This window comes from Pelophylax lessonae, assembly GCF_965119305.1.
Source record: "Pelophylax lessonae genome assembly, chromosome: 4".
Lineage (NCBI taxonomy): Eukaryota > Metazoa > Chordata > Amphibia > Anura > Ranidae > Pelophylax > Pelophylax lessonae.
The window spans coordinates 295,765,916-295,790,258 of record NC_138771.1 but is presented as its reverse complement, the minus strand read 5'-3'; the positions used below and the strand labels follow the sequence as shown (position 1 = coordinate 295,790,258).

At 44.7% G+C, this 24,343-nt stretch overlaps 1 protein-coding gene across 1 annotated transcript in view; it reads left to right on the top strand.

Moving 5' to 3' along the window:
- The window catches only part of LOC309552619 (dynein axonemal heavy chain 3-like), a 1,537,563-nt gene that overhangs the window by 189,144 nt on the left and 1,324,076 nt on the right, over nt 1-24,343 (top strand). The window contains exon 5 of the mRNA XM_082253560.1: nt 20,292-20,411. Within this exon, the coding sequence (XP_082109686.1) occupies nt 20,292-20,411 (120 nt within the window). The remainder of the gene's footprint in view (nt 1-20,291; nt 20,412-24,343) is intronic.

The window sequence follows — 24,343 nt, the reverse complement described above, 5'->3', positions numbered from 1 at the left end:
TGCATTCAGCAGCATGGAGATTCAGCAGATACAACGTCTCACAGGAAGAGACCTGGAAGCACAAGAGGCCAAACTGCCTGTGTAGCTCCAAGCTACAACAAAATGGTAGCAATGCAAAAGCATAGGAAGCTCAGGGAAAATGGCCGCTGTACCTTACACACAGAGCCGATGCCCACACTTAAGATGGCAGTCGGAATCGCTGCCACACAGTCAGGACCCAGGCATGAGGCCACCTCAGGGATCCACCTAAAAGGATGCCACAGGACAAGGTAACATTGTATACTGCCCCCCCCCCCCATTGCGAATATAGCACCCCCATGTGGGAGCAGGAAGGGCAGGGCTTTGATAGGCCTGGGGGGGGGGTCCCGTTATCCCCAGAAGTGGGCCACACACCATGGAGTGATATACTCAGAGGAGCATTTAGTTATGGGATTATAATTATGATCTGAGTTAGTCTTACTACAATATATTTAGGTTTTGTAAGATAAAGTACTCTGTGTAGCTATAATGTTTGATAGATATTAAATGTTTGATATCTATATTTCTGACATTAACATTAAATACTTGGTATCATGTTATGTGGTATTAAGTAAGATGGTTCTGGAGAGAATTTTTGTCTTCACTTTTTTCTTGTGTTTACTTGTATTTTCTAATAAAATAAGATTGAAAACAAATAAAGTTAAAGAAAAAAACAGTGTGACGCATTGTAAGAATGCACCGCACCGCGCCGCACCTGCACAACGCACGTGTGTTAAATGGAGCATAATGCATGCCCACAGGGTAAAAAAAAAAAAAGATGAAACCTTAAGGTATTTTTGTATAAAGTGCTAAATTGTAAGGATTAAAGGATAAGTTCACTGTTTAGAAAAAAATATTAAATGCACATTTTTTTGGAAGATAAAAAAATGTGCTTTGAATATTGAATGTTTTTTTTTAAGCCTGTAAAACATTGCACCACCGATCAGCAGATCACTGGTGCCATGCAGGTTTCCTGCAGATCTGTCAGAGCATCTGTGTGCCTGATACAATCGGACAGGAAGAATCAATGAACTACCATGGAGCTCCACATCGATTAGGTTTTCACAGCGTCACAGTAGTTTATTGAGAACTACAAGCCAACAGCCACAAAGGATGTCGGGGCTTGTAGTTCATTCACACACAGAGCTGCATCGATTTCAAAAAGTGACAGCTAGTACTGGGAACTTCTCCCCATACTGCTGTCACAGGGAGTCAACCGCGGCTGCATGATACATGTTTCCAAAGGTGAATTTATCCTTTAACAATTATGATAACCATTTTGATTAGGTACTTTGTGCAAAACACAATAAGGTTTCTTCTTTTATGTCTGTTCATCTGTGAATGTCTTTACATCTTGACATTTAACAGTATAATTGAGCAAAACAAACATGAAAATAAAGTGGTTTAAATTTACTGGAACCTGATCACAGTCTCTATAGGACTCTATGTAGTCAAGTGTCGGGCTACAGCAATATGGAGAAGGAGACAATGCCTTTTATTCTCTCCCTCTTCTGAGATACTGATGTTATGCTGCACCATTCTCTTCCGGCCGGCAGCCAAAGTCAAAGCCAAGGCAGCCAACTAAAGCCAAGCAAGTCCATAAACTTCTATGCAGAGTGGTGAGAATTCTTGGAGTTGTAGTTTGAGGCAGCAGCTATATAATGGGGCCAATTGACTCCTTACATTACAGATCCCAATAGACACTGTTCAGTAGGAGGTGTGTGGGATGTTAGAGAGAAAGCACCTCTGTCTTAATATTCCCCTGCCAGCAAGAGTCCATACCAGTGCAGATCGGAGCTTGAGACTGGGTGTGAGGACACCCAGGGACAGTGCTGCATCGACCACATCCAAGCACTGGCACCGCTGCTTAAGGGAGACTGGATCATCCACTCACCCTCTGCTTCCCACCAGAAGCCTTTGGGGAGTTACCAAGGGGGCCCCCTTCAATAGAGAGAGGTCACCGTGGCATCCCAGAGACTGTTGAAAGGGTTATTCGCCCATTGTTGATACTGCTAGCAGGGACTGAGACATCAAGTGTATCCAATCCATACTGCACTCTATACTGCACTTATTCCTAACCTAGACTGTACCTTTACCCACTGTACAGGACACCAGGAATGTGTCCTGGATGGCAGGTATATTTTCCTGATATTTGAGCTGTGGTCCCTTTAAGGGGGCAGTTGCAGAGACATTGTGGTACTCAGGGGTTCTTACCTATGCAGGATGAGGTGTCCCAGGTTAGGCTTGGCTGGAAAGGACTGGCTTTAGGTACTTTCTGGATTTCTAAAGTTGTATTAGGGACACGAAAATTTGGAGGCTTTAGAGAGACTTGGGTTGGAAGAGCCTCCAAATCCTGACTACCAGGACTTTGGTCCTAAAGGGGTTGAATCCCAACTGAGGAAGGCTTGAAAGGCAGCAGAGGGAAATCAGTACCTGTATCAGGGAAGTAAGTGGAAGAGAGATTCACAAGCTGTGTGGCAAGTGTGAGACACAGGCCGATAACTCCTGCCTGGCACCCTTACTATGGAGGAGCCTAACCCCTGTATGGGACAGAAGATTAGCAGTGAGCCTGCTGTTTAGTTTGTGATACCAGGGTTTGGACTGTTTATTGACTTTGGCTGAAGTAAGCTGTCTTTTGTTTAACCATGATTCAAATAAATGAACTGTTTTGCCTTCACCAAACTTCCTGGCGTTCATTCCAGAGCTACCCCAGATTACACTACCCTATACCGCACCTTTACCACATCCTAACCAGATCTACCTTATGCCTGTGTTCAGACTATAATGTACGTATACTGCATGCAGGTTAACTGGAAATGTTTTTAAGTGCACCAAGGCTCTTAAAGGGCCTCAAGGATAACCCGAAGAAGAACATCGCAAAGGACTGCTTCTCATGTAAGAATTAGTCCCATTTGGTCCCTCAACCCCTCCCCCCCATCTTTCTATTTTTTTGAACAGTGCATACCCAGTCAGTCTAGGACTAGAATCACTGCCATAAATGCACTTTGGCAGTATAGTTCCAGCACTCAGTAGATCAAACTTTACTACTGCTCACTCCTGCACTTGAGGTTGCCTTGCTATTGTTTATGCTGATCTGGACACCAGATGTCATCCTATGCCTAGTCCTTACTGTTAGTCACTTTGTATGCTAAATTGTGTTATTACTATTGTTAATCCATTTTATGCTTTCCTACTTACCAAGCATATTGGGGGACAATATATTGTTTGACTTTACTTCTTTGCGTGGTGCCTGTTTTCTTTGATATGGAGCTACTACTGAGTGCTAAGTCTTAGCTTCAGTGATTTCCTGTGATATTGTATGCATGTACACTCAAGCTAGTATGTCAGAAGGGCTACATTTTTTTTTTTGGAAAAGGTTGAGGCAAATAACAGAGAACCTATCCTAATCAATGAGGGTAGCACACAGAAAGTCAGGCTGAGGATCAGGGCTTCAGCAAAACATTTCAGAAAACAGCTACTTACAATTATCCTTATAAGCAGCATCCATCACAGTGAAGTCTCAAGTAGTCCTCATTCACACAGATAAACAGCTGTAGAGATCTAAGGCCCAAGGACAATGGGCCACCTCAGTGGAACTGGAGTACTCTACTAGCAACCAGGAAGGGATAGTCTACAAAATCTGAGTGTTCTGTAGTAGCTGTGTGCAATTAGGTTACAGCCCAACTGCCCACATCTCTCACCTTCCCAGCTGCTTCTGCCTCATCAGGTGTTGTCTCTGTAAGCTGCTGAGGGAAACTGAGAATAATATACTCAATGGGCATGTCCAAGATCTCAGGGAGTTGTTGGACATAAAGTTAAAGGACCCTGCAACTTTATTTAAGCATGGTGAGTGAATGGTCAGTCTGCATACGGCCAATTCTATTGACACTTGCAAGATTAAACATTTTCAAGATTTGAATCAAGTCACACTGAGACTCCATTCACACTAGCACGACTTGTCAGGCGACTTGTGTGCCCTCAAGTCGCCCCAAGTCGCTTGTCATAACAAATGCAATGTAAATGAATGAGAGCCATCTTAATATGCACTACTGAAGTCGCTCCGACTTCAGAAAAGGGTCCTGTACTACTTTGAGGTGACTTGTATCCGACTTGTGCCAATAGACTTCAATGGGAGTCGCCTCATAGTCGGATCCTTATCTTTTGTCAAGCGACTGTGATCCGACTTTCCAGGAAGAAGATGGAAAATTAGCCAGGCATTCCCTACATTGCAGCCATGCCTACAGTTCCTATATACCATTATCTCTGCCTGGTCTGTGTGAGTGGCACTGGTGGACACAGATAAGTGGCACTGGTGGGCAGTGGCACTGGTGGACACTGATACGTGGCACTGATACATGGCACTGATACGTGGCACTGGTGGACACTGATACGTGGCACTGATACGTGGCACTGATATGTGGCACTGGTGGACACTGATTTGTGGCACTGATACGTGGCACTGATACGTGGCACTGGTGGACACTGATTTGTGGCACTGCTATGTGGCACTGGTGGACACTGATATGTGGCACTGATACATGGCACTGATATGTGGCACTGGTGGACACTGATTCGTGGCACTGATACGTGGCACTGGTGGACACTGATTTGTGGCACTGATACGTGGCACTGATACATGGCACTGGTGGACACTGATTTGTGGCACTGATACGTGGCACTGATACGTGGCACGGGTGGACACTGATTTGTGGCACTGATACGTGGCACTGATATGTGGCACTGGTGGACACTGATTCGTGGCACTGATGCGTGGCACTGGTGGACACTGATTCGTGGCATTGATACGTGGCACTGATATGTGGCACTGGTGGACACTGATTCGTGGCACTGATACGTGGCACTGGTGGACACTGATACGTGGCACTGATACGTGGCACTGGTGGACACTGATTTGTGGCACTGGTGGGCAGTGGCACTGGTGGACACATACGTGGCACTGGTGGGCAGTGGCACTGGTGGACACATACGTGGCACTGGTAGGCAGTGGCACTGGTGGACACTGATACGTGGCACTGGTGGGCAGTGGCACTGGTGGACACATACGTGGCACTGGTGGGCAGTGGCACTGGTGGACACTGATACATGGCACTGGTGGGCAGTGGCACTGGTGGACACATACGTGGCACTGGTGGACACTGATATGTGGCACTGGTGGGCAATGAGGAAATTAGTAAAAAAAACAGAGGGGAATTAGGTCACAACACATCATATTCTGATTGGCCAAATACAAAGTCGTCTATCATATAAGTCGCTTTAAATAATTCACAAGTCACGCTGAAGTCGCGGTAAAGTCGCAGTAAAGTCGGGGTAAATTAGTGGTAAAAAGTCGCTCCGACATGGGGTGACTTATGGTCGCGGCAGTGTGAATGCGGTCTTAAAGATCAGTCATCACTGTTTATAAACATTCATGGCCAAATATTTTAAAAGAAACTAATGCTGAGATAAATATATAAGTTGCCTTGATCACCTAATGCTCAGACTCCATGTTGTAGCGAGGAACTTCTGTATCAGTTTCCGATTTATTTTAGTTTTATGTACACATATCACACATTATCTTCTCTATGGCATTAGTTCCACATACACAGTACATTATCTAGAATAGGGGTAGGTGACATGCGTTAAAACTGCTGAACTGATTTTTCTGTAAACCTGCTTGGGTATTCCTTTTGGGACCTACTCCCAAACCCTCCTTGACCATACCAGACCACGTGCCTTCAACATTGGGAGCCCTGTCAAAGTATGATGTCCCCATGTAGAAAAGGACAAGATCCTTTTCCTCACAGCCCTGGCTTGTCGATGATGGGGACCTGCATCTTGAGCGCCTTTAGGAATCATTAAGACCCCCTTTTTAAAATAATAGGGCACCCAGATATCCAACCCCCTATGCAAATAAGCAAGTGATACATATTACCCCAGGTTTTTTAACCACTTGCCTAGCCTACTGGGCACTCCCCTCCTGCCCACGCCAATTTTCAGCTTTCAGCGCTGTCGCACTTTGAATGACAATTGCCTATCTGCCCAAACCTAGGTACTATTAAGCCTTTGCACCTGTGGGTTAGTGTTCCAGCATTGTGTCTCCACGTGGAAGCCGGACCCCTCTGTTCAACTGGTGTTAGTTGCCATATGAGTATTCACATATTCTGTGTGTTGTTTGATTCTGTCTTTGTTCTCAGTATTTTCCCTTTGGTTTCTGTCTGTGGATCTCTTTGTTTTCTGTTGCTGTGTGTGTTTTTCTCAGCATTGTTTCTTGTTGTTTGCCTGCAGCCCTTTCCAGCTTGCTGAGTTTGTCTCTCTACGCCATTGCTCAGCAATCAGCATCCCCCTCTCTCCTTCGCTTTACTCTTGATCCCTGCGTCCTATCCCCTGGAGTCCCTTCCTAGGTAGCTGCAGTAGATTTCCTTGGTTCCTTGTCTCCTTTGGGTACTTTGTTTCCTTCCAGCATACTATTTGGTTGCACTGTGATCACAGTGGTGTGCTAGAGAGCCAAAACCTGGGGGCTGCTTTGCATCACAACAACCTCACCTCCAGTGGCTCTGGTAAGGACCAGGTGACTCCTTAGATCCTGCGACTCCGGAACACCTCCGTTTGTGTGAGGTAACACTGCTCTCGCATCTGTGAGGACTGATACCCAAGTACACCTGTTTAGTTGTTCAATTGGCCCATTAGATCTAATGTTTATAGTCCCAGGTGGTCTTACCCTCTGATTGTGACACAGAACAATATGGTTGATACTTGCATTTGCAAGTTACAGTTACAGATTTAAATAAAATAATAATATATTTTAAAAATATAAATAATGTTTTTCTTTTTTTCATTTTTATGTATTGTCAGTAGTGTTGAGCGAACACGGACTGTATTATTCGTGTTCGTACCGAATAATTGGATTTTTTGTACCCGAACACGGACACGGACACTTTACTGTATGTTCGGGTAAAAATCCGTGTTCGGTCGTTTTATTTCCGGGTTTTGCATGCTTTGGCACTCTTTTCATGGCGGGCTTTCAACAGCCAATCAACAATCGTTTAACTGGTGTGCCTTAAGCCATCCCAGCCATGCCTGCAAATGTCTCAGTAGCTGTGATTGGCCGTCTGAAGCATGTGACCAAGTCTTTTAAAGTTCCAGGCAGCCGCAGCGTCTTCATTCTGCTGCTTAGATCAGGGACAGAGCACACATCAACGTGCTGGCTGCTGATTAGGGAAAGACAGGCAGGAAAAAACCATTTGTGTCCGGATAGAATTGAGGGACAGGTCGGAGTGTTTAGGCAGGGCGAGTTGTAGGCATTTTAGGGATAGAGTCTGCTGAATTATAGGGTCAGTGTCTTCTACAAACTACAATCGATATTGCTGTGTGGGGGGTGGGGTCTGCACTCAATCCTGATCTACGATCTCTTCTCAATCCTGTTAGGGAGAGGCTGCTGCTGAATTTTAGGGTCAGAGTGTTCTACAAACTACAATCGATATTGCTGTGTGGGGGGTGGGGTCTGCACTTAGTCCCGATCTACGATCTCTTCTCAATCCTGTTAGGGAGAGGCTGCTGCTGAATTTTAGGGAAACTGTGTTCTACAAACTACAATCGATATTGCTGTGTGGTGTGGGATAGGAGATAGGCAGGTGTCAGTGATCCACATCCATTTTTCTGTGTGTGAGCTGCAGTGAACACAATCTTTTTGGGCTGCAGTGAACACAATCTTTTTGGGGTGCAGTGAACAACGTCCTTTTTGGGGTGCAGTGAACAAAATCTTTTTGGGGTGCAGTGAACAAAATCCTTTTTGGGGTGAAGTGAACAACATCCTTTTTGGGGTGCAGTGAACACAATCTTTTTGGGGTGCAGTGAACAAAATTCTTTGTGGGGTGCAGTGAACACAATCTTTGTGGGGTGCAGTGAACACAATCTTTTTGGGGTGCAGTGAACAACATCCTTTTTGGGGTGCAGTGAACACAATCTTTGTGGGGTGCAGTGAACACAATCTTTTTGGGGTGCAGTGAACAAAATCCTTTTTGGGGTGCAGTGAACACAATCTTTGTGGGGTGCAGTGAACACAATCTTTTTGGGGTGGAGTGAACAAAATCCTTTTTGGGGTGCAGTGAACAAAATCCTTTTTGGGGTGCAGTGAACACAATCTTTTTGGGGTGCAGTGAACAAAATCATTTGTGGGGTGCAGTGAACACAATCTTTGGGGGGTACAGTGAACACAATCTTTTTGGGGTGCAGTGAACAAAATCCTTTGTGGGGTGCAGTGAACACAATCTTTGGGGGGTACAGTGAACACAATCTTTTTGGGGTGCAGTGAACAAAATCATTTGTGGGGTGCAGTGAACACAATCTTTGTGGGGTGCAGTGAACACAATCTTTTTGGGGTGCAGTGAACAAAATCCTTTTTGGGGTGCAGTGAACAACATCCTTTTTGGGGTGCAGTGAACAAAATCCTTTTTGGGGTGCAGTGAACACAATCTTTTTGGGGTGCAGTGAACAAAATCATTTGTGGGGTGCAGTGAACACAATCTTTGGGGGGTACAGTGAACACAATCTTTTTGGGGTGCAGTGAACAAAATCCTTTGTGGGGTGCAGTGAACACAATCTTTGGGGGGTACAGTGAACACAATCTTTTTGGGGTGCAGTGAACAAAATCATTTGTGGGGTGCAGTGAACACAATCTTTGTGGGGTGCAGTGAACACAATCTTTTTGGGGTGCAGTGAACAAAGTCCTTTTTTGGGGTGCAGTGAACAACATCCTTTTTGGAGTGCAGTGAACACAATCTTTTTGGGGTGCAGTGAACAAAATCCTTTGTGGGGTGCAGTGAACACAATCTTTTTGGGGTACAGGGAACAGAATCTTTGTGGGGTGCAGTGAACACAATCTTTGGGGGGTACAGTGAACACAATCTTTTTGGGGTGCAGTGAAGACAATCCTTTTAGGGTGCAGTGAACACAATCTTTGTGGGGTGCAGTGAACAAAATCCTTTTTGAGGTGCAGTGAACACAATCTTTGTGGAGTACAGTGAACACAATCTCATACTTCTGAAGATTTGAGGGTGCTGCCTGTTCCATACTCCTTTTCCTACTGCTCAACCATCCTTTTAGGGGTACAAACAATAGTAATTGGGGCCTAGTGTGGTGGTGTACGTGTGAGATACATACACTTTCTTTTTGATCATATTTTCTATTCCGCTATTCAATTAAAACCTTTGGGGATCAATTAAATTGCGTGATAGTCTGTGTCGGTACGTGTGAGATCCACCTTTCCAAGTTTTTGGGGTTCATCTCATACTTCTGAAGATTTGAGGGTGCTGCCTGTTCCATACTCCTCCTCCTACTGCTCAACCATCCTTTTAGGGGTACAAACAATATTAATTGGGGCCTAGTGTGGTGGTGTACGTGTGAGATACATACACTTTCTTTTTGATCATATTTTCTATTCCGCTATTCAATTAAATCCTTTGGGGATCAATTAAATTGCGTGATAGTCTGTGTCGGTACGTGTGAGATCCACCTTTCCAAGTTTTTGGGGTTCATCTCATACTTCTGAAGATTTGAGGGTGCTGCCTGTTCCATACTCCTCCTCCTACTGCTCAACCATCCTTTTAGGGGTACAAACAATAGTAATTGGGGCCTAGTGTGGTGGTGTACGTGTGAGATACATACACATTCTTTTTGATCATATTTTCTATTCCGCTATTCAATTAAAACCTTTGGGGATCAATTAAATTGCGTGATAGTCTGTGTCGGTACGTGTGAGATCCACCTTTCCAAGTTTTTGGGGTTCATCTCATACTTCTGAAGATTTGAGGGTGCTGCCTGTTCCATACTCCTCCTCCTACTCCTCAACCATCCTTTTAGGGGTACAAACAATAGTAATTGGGGCCTAGTGTGGTGGTGTACGTGTGAGATACATACACTTTCTTTTTGATCATATTTTCTATTCCGCTATTCAATTAAAACCTTTGGGGATCAATTAAATTGCGTGATAGTCTGTGTCGGTACGTGTGAGATCCACCTTTCCAAGTTTTTGGGGTTCATCTCATACTTCTGAAGATTTGAGGGTGCTGCCTGTTCCATACTCCTCCTCCTACTCCTCAACCATCCTTTTAGGGGTACAAACAATAGTAATTGGGGCCTAGTGTGGTGGTGTACGTGTGAGATACATACACTTTCTTTTTGATCATATTTTCTATTCCGCTATTCAATTAATACCTTTGGGGATCAATTCAATTGCGTGATAGTCTGTGTCGGTACGTGTGAGATCCACCTTTCCAAGTTTTTGGGGTTCATCTCATACTTCTGAAGATTTGAGGGTGCTGCCTGTTCCATACTCCTCCTCCTACTCCTCAACCATCCTTTTAGGGGTACAAACAATAGTAATTGGGGCCTAGTGTGGTGGTGTACGTGTGAGATACATACACTTTCTTTTTGATCATATTTTCTATTCCGCTATTCAATTAAAACCTTTGGGGATCAATTAAATTGCGTGATAGTCTGTGTCGGTACGTGTGAGATCCACCTTTCCAAGTTTTTGGGGTTCATCTCATACTTCTGAAGATTTGAGGGTGCTGCCTGTTCCATACTCCTCCTCCTACTCCTCAACCATCCTTTTAGGGGTACAAACAATAGTAATTGGGGCCTAGTGTGGTGGTGTACGTGTGAGATACATACACTTTCTTTTTGATCATATTTTCTATTCCGCTATTCAATTAAAACCTTTGGGGATCAATTAAATTGCGTGATAGTCTGTGTCGGTACGTGTGAGATCCACCTTTCCAAGTTTTTGGGGTTCATCTCATACTTCTGAAGATTTGAGGGTGCTGCCTGTTCCATACTCCTCTTCCTACTGCTCAACCATCCTTTTAGGGGTACAAACAATAGTAATTGGGGCCTAGTGTGGTGGTGTACGTGTGAGATACATACACTTTCTTTTTGATCATATTTTCTATTCCGCTATTCAATTAAAACCTTTGGGGATCAATTAAATTGCGTGATTGTCTGTGTCGGTACGTGTGAGATCCACCTTTCCAAGTTTTGGGGTTCATCTCATACTTCTGAAGATTTGAGGGTGCTGCCTGTTCCATACTCCTCCTCCTACTGCTCAACCATCCTTTTAGGGGTACAAACAATAGTAATTGGGGCCTAGTGTGGTGGTGTACGTGCGAGATACATACACTTTTTTTGATCATATTTCCTATTCCGCTATTCAATAAAAACCTTTGAGGATCAATTGTATTGCGGGATAGTCTGTGTCGGTACGTGTGAGATCCACCTTTCCAAGTTTTTGGGGTTCATCTCATACTTCTGAAGATTTGAGGGTGCTGCCTGTTCCATACTCCTCCTCCTACTCCTCAACCATCCTTTTAGGGGTACAAACAATAGTAATTGGGGCCTAGTGTGGTGGTGTACGTGTGAGATACATACACTTTCTTTTTGATCATATTTTCTATTCCGCTATTCAATTAAAACCTTTGGGGATCAATTAAATTGCGTGATAGTCTGTGTCGGTACGTGTGAGATCCACCTTTCCAAGTTTTTGGGGTTCATCTCATACTTCTGAAGATTTGAGGGTGCTGCCTGTTCCATACTCCTCCTCCTACTCCTCAACCATCCTTTTAGGGGTACAAACAATAGTAATTGGGGCCTAGTGTGGTGGTGTACGTGTGAGATACATACACTTTCTTTTTGATCATATTTTCTATTCCGCTATTCAATTAAAACCTTTGGGGATCAATTAAATTGCGTGATAGTCTGTGTCGGTACGTGTGAGATCCACCTTTCCAAGTTTTTGGGGTTCATCTCATACTTCTGAAGATTTGAGGGTGCTGCCTGTTCCATACTCCTCTTCCTACTGCTCAACCATCCTTTTAGGGGTACAAACAATAGTAATTGGGGCCTAGTGTGGTGGTGTACGTGTGAGATACATACACTTTCTTTTTGATCATATTTTCTATTCCGCTATTCAATTAAAACCTTTGGGGATCAATTAAATTGCGTGATTGTCTGTGTCGGTACGTGTGAGATCCACCTTTCCAAGTTTTGGGGTTCATCTCATACTTCTGAAGATTTGAGGGTGCTGCCTGTTCCATACTCCTCCTCCTACTCCTCAACCATCCTTTTAGGGGTACAAACAATAGTAATTGGGGCCTAGTGTGGTGGTGTACGTGTGAGATACATACACTTTCTTTTTGATCATATTTTCTATTCCGCTATTCAATTAAAACCTTTGGGGATCAATTAAATTGCGTGATAGTCTGTGTCGGTACGTGTGAGATCCACCTTTCCAAGTTTTTGGGGTTCATCTCATACTTCTGAAGATTTGAGGGTGCTGCCTGTTCCATACTCCTCTTCCTACTGCTCAACCATCCTTTTAGGGGTACAAACAATAGTAATTGGGGCCTAGTGTGGTGGTGTACGTGTGAGATACATACACTTTCTTTTTGATCATATTTTCTATTCCGCTATTCAATTAAAACCTTTGGGGATCAATTAAATTGCGTGATTGTCTGTGTCGGTACGTGTGAGATCCACCTTTCCAAGTTTTGGGGTTCATCTCATACTTCTGAAGATTTGAGGGTGCTGCCTGTTCCATACTCCTCCTCCTACTGCTCAACCATCCTTTTAGGGGTACAAACAATAGTAATTGGGGCCTAGTGTGGTGGTGTACGTGCGAGATACATACACTTTTTTTGATCATATTTCCTATTCCGCTATTCAATAAAAACCTTTGAGGATCAATTGTATTGCGGGATAGTCTGTGTCGGTACGTGTGAGATCCACCTTTCCAAGTTTTTGAGGTTCATCTCATACTTCTGAAGATTTGAGGGTGCTGTCTGTTCCATACTCCTCCTACTCCTCATCCATCCTTTTAGGGGTAGAAACAATAGTAATTGGGGCCTAGTGTGGTTTTGTACGTGCGAGATACATACACTTTTTTGGATCATATTTCCTATTCTGCTATTCAATAAAAACCTTTCTAGGGCAAGATCTTAAATTACAGAAATATGAGGAGACCGTCAAATAAGGGCCGTGGCCTGGGTCGTGGTGCTGCTGGTAGAGCTCCTGTTGCAAGGAGAGGACGTGGTCGATCTGTGCCAGCTACACGCACAAGTGAAACACCTTCCTCAAGTGTGAGTAGGCGACAGAACCTGCATCAGTATTTGGTAGGGCATCATACGCCCCTAGAAGTGATGAGGCCAGAACAAGTGGAGGCGATAGTAGATTGGTTTGCTGCTGACAGTGCCTCCAGTTCCTTCACATTGTCTCCCACCCAGTCTACTGCAGAAAGGTCACAGTTGGCACCTGCAGCCGATGTCCAACCGTCTTTCACCTCACCCCCTTGCAAATCAGGCAAGCAGTCTGAGCCCCAAGCCATACAGCAGTCTCTTCTTCTTTTTGATGACTCTGTCAGCAGGGTTTCCCAGGGCCATCCACCTAGCCCTGCCCCAGAAGTGGAAGAGATTGAGTGCAGCGATGCCCAACCACTTATTTCTCAAGATGAGTACATGCAAGGATCATCGCAGCACGTCTCCGATGATGACGAAACGCAGGTGCCAACTGCTGCGGCGTTCAGCATTGTGGAGACCGACAAGGAGGGCAGGGGTGAAGACTGGGTGGAAGATGATGTGGAGGACGATGAGGTCCTCGACCCCACATGGAATGAACGTCATGCAGGTGACCTGAGTAGTTTGGAGGAAGAGGCGGTGGTCGCACAGAGCCACCAGCACAGCAGAAGAGGGAGCAGGGTGCAGAAGCGGAGCGGCCGTGCCCTAGACACTACGCCCGCTACTGCCCAACGCAGCAAGGGAACGAGTGCACCAAAGTCAGCTCAAAGGAATTCTCTAGCGTGGAAGTTCTTTAGAAAATGTGCTGATGACAGGACACGAGTGGTTTGCACCCTGTGCAATCAGAGCTTGAAGCGAGGCATAAACCTTCTCAACCTGAGCACAACCTGCATGATCAGGCATCTAAGTGCAAAGCACGAGCTGCAGTGGAGTACACACCTTCAAAACCAAGAAACGTCTCTGGCTCATCCTGCTTCCTCTTCTGCTGCAGTCTCGGCCGCTCCAGCCACATCTGTAGTGATACCGGCACCTGCCACCCCGCAAACAGACGATCTGTCAGCAACACCACCACCTGGGTCACCAACAACCATCTCCACAATGTCCCGTGGAAGCGTTCAGCTTTCCATCTCCCAAACACTTGAGAGGAAGAGGAAGTACCCCCCTACCCACCCGCGATCCCTGGCCCTGAATGCCAGCATTTCAAAATTATTGGCCTTTGAAATGCTGTCATTCCGTCTGGTGGAGACGCACAGTTTTAAAAACCTTATGTCGGTGGCTGTCCCACAGTACGTCGTGCCCAGCCGCCACTACTTTTCCAGGCAAGCCATCCCTTCCCTGCACAACCAAGTGGGGGAAAAAATCAGGTGTGCACTGCGCAACGCCATCTGTGCCAAGGTCCACCTAACTACCGATACGTGGACCAGTAAGCACGGTCAGGGGCGTTATATCTCCCTAACGGCACACTGGGTAAATGCAGTGGCGGATGGGCCTGAGGCGGATAGCAATTTGGCGCATGTCCTTCCACCACCGAGGATTGCAGGGCGCTTCAGTTTGCCTCCTGTTCCTAACTCCTCCTACTCCGCTTCCTCATCCTCTACCGCCTCCTCATCCGGACAGCGTAACACCTTCACCACCAACTTCAGCACGGCCAGGGGTAAACGACAGCAGGCAGTTTTACAACTTGCCTGTTTGGGGGACAAACCACACACCGCGCAGGAGTTGTGGAGGAGCATGGAACAGCAGACAAATGAGTGGTTGCTGCCAGCGAGCCTCAAGCCCGGCCTGGTGGTGTGCGATAACGGGCGAAATCTCATAGCAGCTCTGGGCCTAGCCGGTTTGACGCACATCCCTTGCCTGGCGCATGTGCTGAATTTGGTGGTGCAGAGGTTCCTTAAAAACTACCCCGATATGTCAGAGCTGCTGCAGAAAGTGCGGGCCGTTTGTGCGCACTTTCGGCGTTCTCACCCTGCTGCTGCTCCCCTGGCAGCGCTGCAGCGTAACTTCGGCCTTCCCGCTCACCGCCTCATATGTGACGTGCCCACAAGGTGGAACTCCACCTTGCACATGCTGGAAAGACTGTGCGAGCAGCAGCAGGCCATAGTGGAGTTTCAGCTGCAGCACGCACGCGTGAGTCGCTCTGCGGAACAGCACCACTTCACCACCAATAACTGGGCCTCCATGCGAGACCTGTGTGCCTTGTTGCGCTGTTTTGAGTACTCCACCAACATGGCCAGTGGCAATGACGCCGTTCTCAGCTTAACTATCCCACTTCTATGCCTCCTTGAAAAAACAATTCGGGCGATGATGGAAGAGGATGTGGCACAGGATGAGGAGGAGGAGGAGGATGAAGAGGTAACATTTCCAAGGCTTTCAGGGCAGTCATTCGCAAGGGGCTCCGAGGGTGGGTTCCTGCACACACAAACGCCAGGGACACAATTGTCCAGCAGGGGCACAGTTCTGGAGGATGAGGAGGAGGAGGAGCTGGAGGAGGAGATGGAACCATGTTCACAGCAGGGTGGCACCCAGGCCAGCTCATGGCCATCACCGGGGCGTGGCTGGGGGGATACAGAGGACACGGACGATACACCTCCCACAGAGGACAGCCTTTCGTTGCCTCTGGGCAGCCTGGCACACATGAGCGATTACATGCTGCAGTGTCTCCACAACGACCGCCGAGTTGCCCACATTCTAACTTGTGCTGATTACTGGGTGGCCACGCTGCTGGATCCCCGTTACAAGGACAACGTACCATCCTTAATTCACTCACTGGAGTGCGATCGCAAGATGCGCGAGTACAAGCGCACACGCTGGTAGACGCCATGCTGCTGGCATTCCCATCTGACAGCAGGGCCGCAGTGGAAGCACAAGGCAGAGGAGGAGGAGGAGGAGGAGGTTGCCAACGCAACCAGGGCACCGCCAGCACCTCAGAAGGCAGGGTTAGCATGGCCGAAATGTGGAAAAGCTTTGTCAGCACGCCACAACAAACAGCAGCACCAGCAGCTCAGATGGAACGTCTTAGCAGGAGGCAGCATTTTACCAACATGGTGGAGCAGTATGTGTGCACACGCCTACATGTAGTGAATGAGGGGTCTGCCCCCTTCAACTTCTGGGTCTCCAAATTGGGCACATGGCCTGAGCTTGCCCTTTACACCTTGGAGGTGCTGGCGTGCCCTGCAGCCAGTGTATTATCTGAACGGGTATTTAGCACGGCTGGGGGCGTTATAACAGACAAGCGCAGCCGCCTGTCCAGAGACAATGTGGACAAGCTCACGTTCATTAAAATGAACCAGGCATGGATCCCACGGGACTTTTCCGTACCTTGTGCAGAATAGCAATGGATACCGACCTTACCCACCCATTGTTCCATTTTTGCTCTTTCTCACTCTTTTGGGGTGTACCCTCATTTAAAATTTGTGAAAAGAAGCAGTGTTGGCTACCTCGTCCTCCTCCTCAGGGCCAGATTAACGTAGGGGCTATTGGAGCTGCAGCTCCAGGCCCCTACCTTTTATATAGGCCCCGGGTTGGCCATATTCACTGTTACCGCTCTTCTGTCACTTGTAAACACAGAAGTCTGGCTTCTATGCTCGCTTCCCCAGGCAGCACCCTCAGAACCTCCCCACACAGCGCGAAGGCCAGACAAGGAGGGACAGTTGCCGATGCATGGATGTGTTTATGGGCTTCAGAGACAGCATCCCATGTTGAATTAGGCATGCATGGCTGCACCCTTCCTCCTCTGGGTGCATGGCAAGGCACGGCCCTTAAGGCCCTTCAAAATCCTCAGCACCAAGCCCATGATGCTCTTAATCCGGCCCTGGTCCTCCTCCACCGCCGCTTCCACCTACACCACCCATAGGTGTGCGCAGCCTATTGCATTAAGGTGTGTACCCCAAAGTTGAAATACACATGCATGTGTTTGCCAGCAGGGAGAGTAATGTATCGGGGCCATGTACCTGTAGGCAAAGAGAAATAGAACAGATCCGAGGGAGATCTTTCCCATCTCCTCACTGGCAATGCTATGTGCCCTAGGTGATTAGGGTGTGCCCAGGCACACCCGGCACACCCTGTGCGCATGCCTATGTCACCGCCACATCCACCACCACCTCAACCTCCCTCCTACTCCATATGGGCCTCGTCCTTCAGAGATGAAGAAGAACATTGTTTTATTTTTCTGTTTTTTTTTGTTGTTTTAAGTTATTTCCCTATCCACATTTTTTTGCTGCCATTTGCAGCACTCTAGCCCTTTCCTTTGGTGTTTTAGAGCCATTTTAGTGCCTTAAAGTTCGGGTCCCCATTGACTTCAATGGGGTTCGGTGTCCGGGAAAAGTTCGGTAAAAGTCCGGGACACGGACCCAGACTTTTTTTTAAAGTTCGTCCGAACCCGTCGAACACGGACATCTAGGTGTCCGCTCAACCCTAATTGTCAGCCAATAAAGACAAATAGCAGTGTTTTTTTTTTTGTTTTTTTTTTTTGGTGGAGCTTTCTCTTCACTATAGGGAAGAATTAGAAGTCCCAACAGCATTTTTACTGCAGTCTATGCTTTCCTGTTTAAAACCATTCCTTGATTTTGGGTTCTGGTCTCCTACTAATAGGCAGTGTAAGGAAATATCCCAAATGAGGCCTAATAAATAAGTACATTTCTGGCAGAAATACAGAACAGGCAGATATTTTTAGAGAAGCTTGTATTTGTATTTCAGCACAGCATCCATTAACTCAGGGAGACTATTAACCTGATTAACCTGATTATCATTACAAGCTTGTTTGTCATTGTACCTGTGTAGTGTTTTCCTGGCTGATAATCCAACATTTTGTGTCTGCACCAATCAAAAGGATATTTTTAAAGCCACAAAAATGTTAAAAGTGTAACTAAAGGCATTCTTTTTATTTTTATTTTTGGATAGAGTAGAAAGAGATTCGAAGACCTGTCAGTTTGTATTGCTGTCTGTGACCCTGTTAGGGTAAAGGCCCGTACACACGTGCAGATTGTCGGCCGAAAAGATTCAGCCGACGACCAATCGGCCGATTTTCGGCTTGTTAGTATGATGCTTCCGATAGCCGACAGCGCACTTTCGGCCGAACAGAATCTGTCGTGCAAGCATTAAAATTTTTGTATGCCGACACCAGAACAGCCGATTGTTCGCCAGTCAGTACAGAATTCGGCCGACAGACAGCAGATTTGCAAGACTGGGCATGCTCAGAAAAGAAAAAACACAGGGAAAGTTAACCATCACATGACATCACTTCTGCAGTCGGCGGACAAAATTCGTGTGCAGTCTTTTGCACTTTTCAGCGGACACGACAGCCCGGGGACAAAAGACGGCCTGAGCGGTGTCATCTCTCTTCATAATACAAACTTTGTAGCCAGAGAAGTCTGTTATTAAAAAGATACATCTTTATTATTTAGCCTGCTGCCATTAGTAATGCCACAAATGCAATTTACCAATGCAACTACATGCTACATGCTGAACACAGAATTATATTTTTTCTTAGTTGTTCCTAATTTTCAAAAAGGACTGAGCTTGCAATACAGAACTCTTGGTTGCACTATATTAATACAAGGTTTCAATTCAAAGGGTCAAGTAATATGTTTTAAATTTTTATACTTATCCAAACTGTACTCATATTTATGTACATTCATGGGACCAAATGGCCAAGGAATTAATGTCAGTTGCCATAAGATGAACTATCAACATCAGAGCTCTTGTGGAGTATAAATGGAATTCTATATATCAGTTGGGGATAGTATACCACTTGTGACATCTGCATACAACTTGGTGATGATACCAGGAATTCTGAAAGGTAAAGTCTATACACAAAAGCTTCATCAGTTTTTCCATTTGTATTTTTGTATTTGTTCAAGTAACTTCTATTTTTCCCCATTAACAGAGTCCACTGGTGGATTTTAGTCAAGCTGGATCTGGATAGAAGTTGCCCCTGGATCAGTGCTTTAAGTGGCCCAAAAGAGGTGCCGGTACTCTATTATAGCCTATAAATTTTGTCGCCCCCCCCCACTCCACATCAGGGTCCCCACAGAGCACCCCCCTGGCCTGAGCTGGGACTCCGGAGCATGGGGATTCACTGGTGGTGACTGGTCTGGCTCTGGAGTGGGAAATATTCTTGGGGGGGCAATTGAGGGCGCAGATGTCCAAAATGAGCATACTGGTACGCTAAGGCGCACGGAGAGGTGGCTCAAGAGCCATATTTGGAAGTGGTGGTACCGAGTAGCAGTGCCCACTTAAAGCACTGCCCTGGATTAAACTGTAGTTGTTATCGTTGTTCTATGGTGACAGGTCTCTCACATTTTGGCTAAACGTGGAATTTTGTTTGCGGTTGCTATACACCACTACATACTGTATACATTGCAGATTTCAAGCAGATTATACTGGTTTCACAGGATATTTACCCACTGTTTGATTATGCCCTAGATACTGTATTGAATTAGTTGCTGCTCTGTTGTACTTATTTGTTGCAAGACCATTAAACATGTATGGAATCAATAATAACAACAATGCAACCAGTTCACATGGATCGTTGTAGTATTAAATGCATGTACAGAAAAACTTTATATAGTGCACTGTTCACAAATACAATTTGGGTTGCTTTTTCAGCACTGTTCAACTGTTTGATTTTGATTATAATGAGTGGCTCCTGTTGTGAACTTATTTTTATAGACCTTGACACTTTGTATCAGAAAGGGCACTAATGCGATATAATCATGCCAATGTCTACAGAATATCCTAACAATGTTTAGTTGACCCCAAGTGTATTTATTTTTCTCAACAAAATTGGATCTTCACTTTAAGGGAAAACTTTCAGGACAGTTATAATTTGTCAGAGTTAAGCCTCCCTTCCAGAGCCGGAGGCTACTTTTGCCCAAATTATAGGGAAGCATATCTACGGTAGGCACGCAACTGTCCATGGTGCTGCAGAAATGTGCTTTACATCAGTTATAGCATTGCTTCTTGGAACGGGCTGTGGCAACCTGCAGAGCTGCTCTGACAGGTTCCCTTTAATTACCTGTTTTGTGAAATACACAATTTACAGGACATAACTTTAAATTAATTAACTTTCACTATCAGAACAGATTTAAATGCATTTAATTTATTTACTTTTATTCAGGCTTTCTTTATTTTGCAAACATACTCACTGTACTTTTTGTTATGATAATATAACCTTCTTTATTCTTCTTTTTTTATGTCTTTTTTTTCCAGTGTGTTGTTTTTAACTGCTCTGATGGACTAGACTATAAAGCCATGGGGAAATTCTTCAAAGGTCTGGCACAGTCTGGAGCTTGGGCATGCTTTGATGAATTTAATCGTATTGAGCTGGAGGTAATTCTAACACACTTTCTCAGAAAACTTAATATGCACTGCAAGTACCAATTCTGCAAGTGCAAATATAAATGCAGAGATAAAATATTGACTTTCAAATTTAGTACTTTCATGTGTATGTACACCTAAACAGAACATGGCTTTTAATATCAGAATGAGATGATTTTAAGAAAAATATGAATCTTTAAACCATTTATTCATAAATAGTACAGCTTCCTGGTATTTCAATATAATACAGTTTTCTTGGCCATGAAAGATTAAGGCCTTTATAAATGATCTACACAATTAAATTGTTCTAATATAGTCATTTTGTTGCCAGATATCTTAACTATTTAATGGGTATGAAAGTTATAAACCTTAATGAGTTTTTTCTCTTTTTCATCTTACATTTGTCGGTTAAACAATAATTTTAAATGCAGTTGGTAGTATAAGACTAGCTCCCCAGACACAGAAGGCTGAGGGAGAGGCTGAGAAGGCAGAGCATCCATCAACCATACTGCTCAGCACTTCACTTTAACTCCAAAAAATCTTGCAATAGAAGGGATTGGTAGGACTCTGTGAAGCTCAGGGGTTGCCTCTGCCCAAATGCTGCATTCGATGTTCAGTCCAATGCAACACAACACCATACAGCATCCATGTGTGTACTAAGCCTTTGGAAGCTTAATTTATTAGTAATAGACAGTTCCACTTTAAGGACTCTACTACAGTGTAACACATACCAGCAGATAGAAAAGAAGGAAGTGACAGACCAGAAATCCATGTCTCACTCCAATTAAACCACAAGCTGTTTTTTTTTTTTGGTGGGACAATAAGATTTTTTATTGAGAAATGTATTTTACATAAAATAACATACACATTTCAGCATCCGTATGCATGAAACGTAAAGAAGGATGTGAAAAGAAAAGGTTGTTTTTTTTTAATTTATTTTGATAATGGCATGCCTAGGGTGCTAAGACATTTGGGAAAGACACCAACGTGTTTAAAGACTGTTGGTAGATACTCAGTATTTCATAATACTGACTTTTGAGATTATTTAATAATGAAAACAGCTATTAGAATTCAGATTTTATCAGTTTGGAGAGGTCAAGTAAGATGAAAAGTTCTCAATTGTTGCCATAGGATTCTAAGCTTAACCCATTGCTCTTTCCTTTATCAAATAATGTGGTTATAGCAGTTGTAAACCATTGGACTTTTTTTTTTCTTACCTGCAGGGTAAAGCCACAATGTGCTAGTATGCATCGCATACTAGCACACAGGGCTGTCTTTAAGGCAAGGCAAAAAGGGCAGCTGCCCTGGGCCCCATTATTGTTGTAGGGCCCAAAGCGGCTGCCTTATACTTGCCAACTATCCCAGTTTAAATTCCCTTGTCCCTTGAAGTTTTAGTCCCGTGCTGTGTCCCGATATCTCAGTGTGAAGTTATGTTACTAATGCTGTCCAGTTCTGCCTTATGGCTGTGTACAGATGACTCACCTGCAGACCTTGTGTTTAAATGTAAATAACCAACATTGATATGTAAATAGCGACAGCATTAATATGTAAATAGCCGTGGCCTGGTGGCATTGATATGTAAAAAGGGGAGGCATTCATATGTATATGATGTCCCCTGAGGTCATATCCACCATCATTTCTGTTGAATGCTGCCCACTGAGGATGTAAAGGGGCATGCTTGAAAGTCCTGCCTACAACTGTGGTCATTAAGCCTACCATCAGCCTGTTCTTCAAGGGTAAGCAAATTAGAGGTGGAACCCTTTTTCAAAATAACATGTTGCCACAGCAAGTACATACGCATATCTCAGCAGATGCCTGAGGGTGTTAGTAACAATTAGAGGCACTGCTGTGTATCTGCTAAAAGGGCAGCACGTTTCTGTGCTGTCAGGAAAGTTATTTTGCATGCGTTCTCGACCCACACACAAATGTGAACGCAGGCTAAATAACTCAGTTGCATTAGTGGTCAGTTTAAATCTTCTCACTACATTGGGGCTTGGTGTACAATCCTTTTATTCACACTAGTGGTCAGTGTGATGGTTCCCCTTACATTGGTGGTCAGTGTAAATCCCTCCTTACATTGGCGATTGCTGTGAATGCTCCTTTTACATTAGTGATAAGTGTAAATCCCCATTAGATTGGTGGTCAGTGTAGAAACTCCTCTTTATATTGGTAATGGGTAAAAAAAAAATCCAGACTTGCATTTGTGGTCAATTTCAAATCTACGTTTCAAATTGGTGGCCTATGTAGAAGCCCCCTTTAAATTGGTGGTGGATGTAAATCCCCTCTTACATTGGTGACCAGTGTAGAAATCTCCCTTTTTTGGTTGTTGATGTAAAATCCCCTGTTACATTGGTGATCAGTGAACATTTTCAATTACATACTTACATGCAGAAATGCCCTTACACTGGTGGTCAGTGTAAATTCCCCTTTACATTGGTGGTCAGTGTAAATACCCCCTAACATTGGTGTTGGGTGTAGAAGTGTCACCTTACATTGGTGGTCAGTACAAATCTCTTTAACAATGGTTGTCAGTGTAAATTCCTCCTTACATGGAGGCCAATGTATATTCCTTCTTCCACAGGTGCTTGGTGTAAATGCTCCTATTACAATGGTGACAGTTTAGGATGCCCTCTTTATATTGGTGGGTGGCATAAAATCCCTGTTACATGGTGATCAGTGCAAATTCCCCCTCACATTGGTGGTCAGTGTAAATCCCCCCTCACATTGGTGTTCATTGTAAATTCCCCATTATGGTGGTGGTCAGTGTAGAATCCCCCATTATATACTTGCCAAAGTGTTCTAGCTTTGCTCTACATGATTCAGAATTTGCCACAGTGTACTGCCTCCTAACCAATCCCATCCCCCCACCACTGCACTTCCACTAATCCCATCAAACCCCCAGCATTGCCACTGATTACAACCCCACCCCCTTTCCCAGCATTGCCAGTGATCCTAGAAGTCCTAGGATCCCTAGGAGTTCTCGGTCTATTGATGGGTCCCCTCACCTCCCCAGTCCATGGTAGCAGGCAGTGAGGAGATGATGTGCTGTAACCTCTAGCAACCAGTGAGCAGTAATGATGTGCAATAACCTCTTGCAACCAATCAATGATCAGTAAGGATATACAGTAACCTCTAGCAAATAATTTATGGATGGCACAGTGGTGTAGTGGTTAGCACTTTCACCTAGCAGCAAGAGGGTCGCTGGTTCGAATCCCAACCACGACACTACCTGCCTGGAGTTTGCATGTTCTCCCTGTGCCTGCGTGGGTTTCCTCTGAGTACTCTGGTTTCCTCCCACAATCCAAAGACATGCTGGTAGGTAAAAAAAATTGGCCCTACTATGTATGTATGAATGTGAGTTAGGGACCTTAGGTTGTAAGGGCAGGGACTGATGTGAATGTGCAATGTATATGTAAAGCGCTGCATAAATTGACAGCGCTATATAAGAACCTGAAATAAAAAAATAAAAAAAACAATTAGTGAGCAGTATTACAGTAATCTCCAGCAACTAATCAACAAGCAGAAGTCATGTACTGTAACTTCAATAATAATCAGTGAACCATGTGTGCTTTAACCTCTAACAGCCAGTCAGTGAGTGGTAATGATACACTGTAACCTCTGGCAACCAATCGCCATCGCTGTCAGATCTAATTCAGTAAACTGATTTTGAGTCTAGCTGCTATTTATTTTTTTTACCCTGGTCGTGCCGAAGTTGAATAAATTTTAAGATTACAGTCATGGTAATTACAGATATGGTATATTGTTTACAGAGTTACATTGGTCTAGCTAGGATCAATGTATATACCATACCTGGTCAATGCCCTTGGAAGCTGGAAATCACTGAAGTAGACATGCATTGTGATTACAGGAGGTTAGGCACTTAGCATTGGTGCCATTCAGAGAATGCTTTGCATTTTCTTAGTGAATGCAAAGAGTTCTCAGAT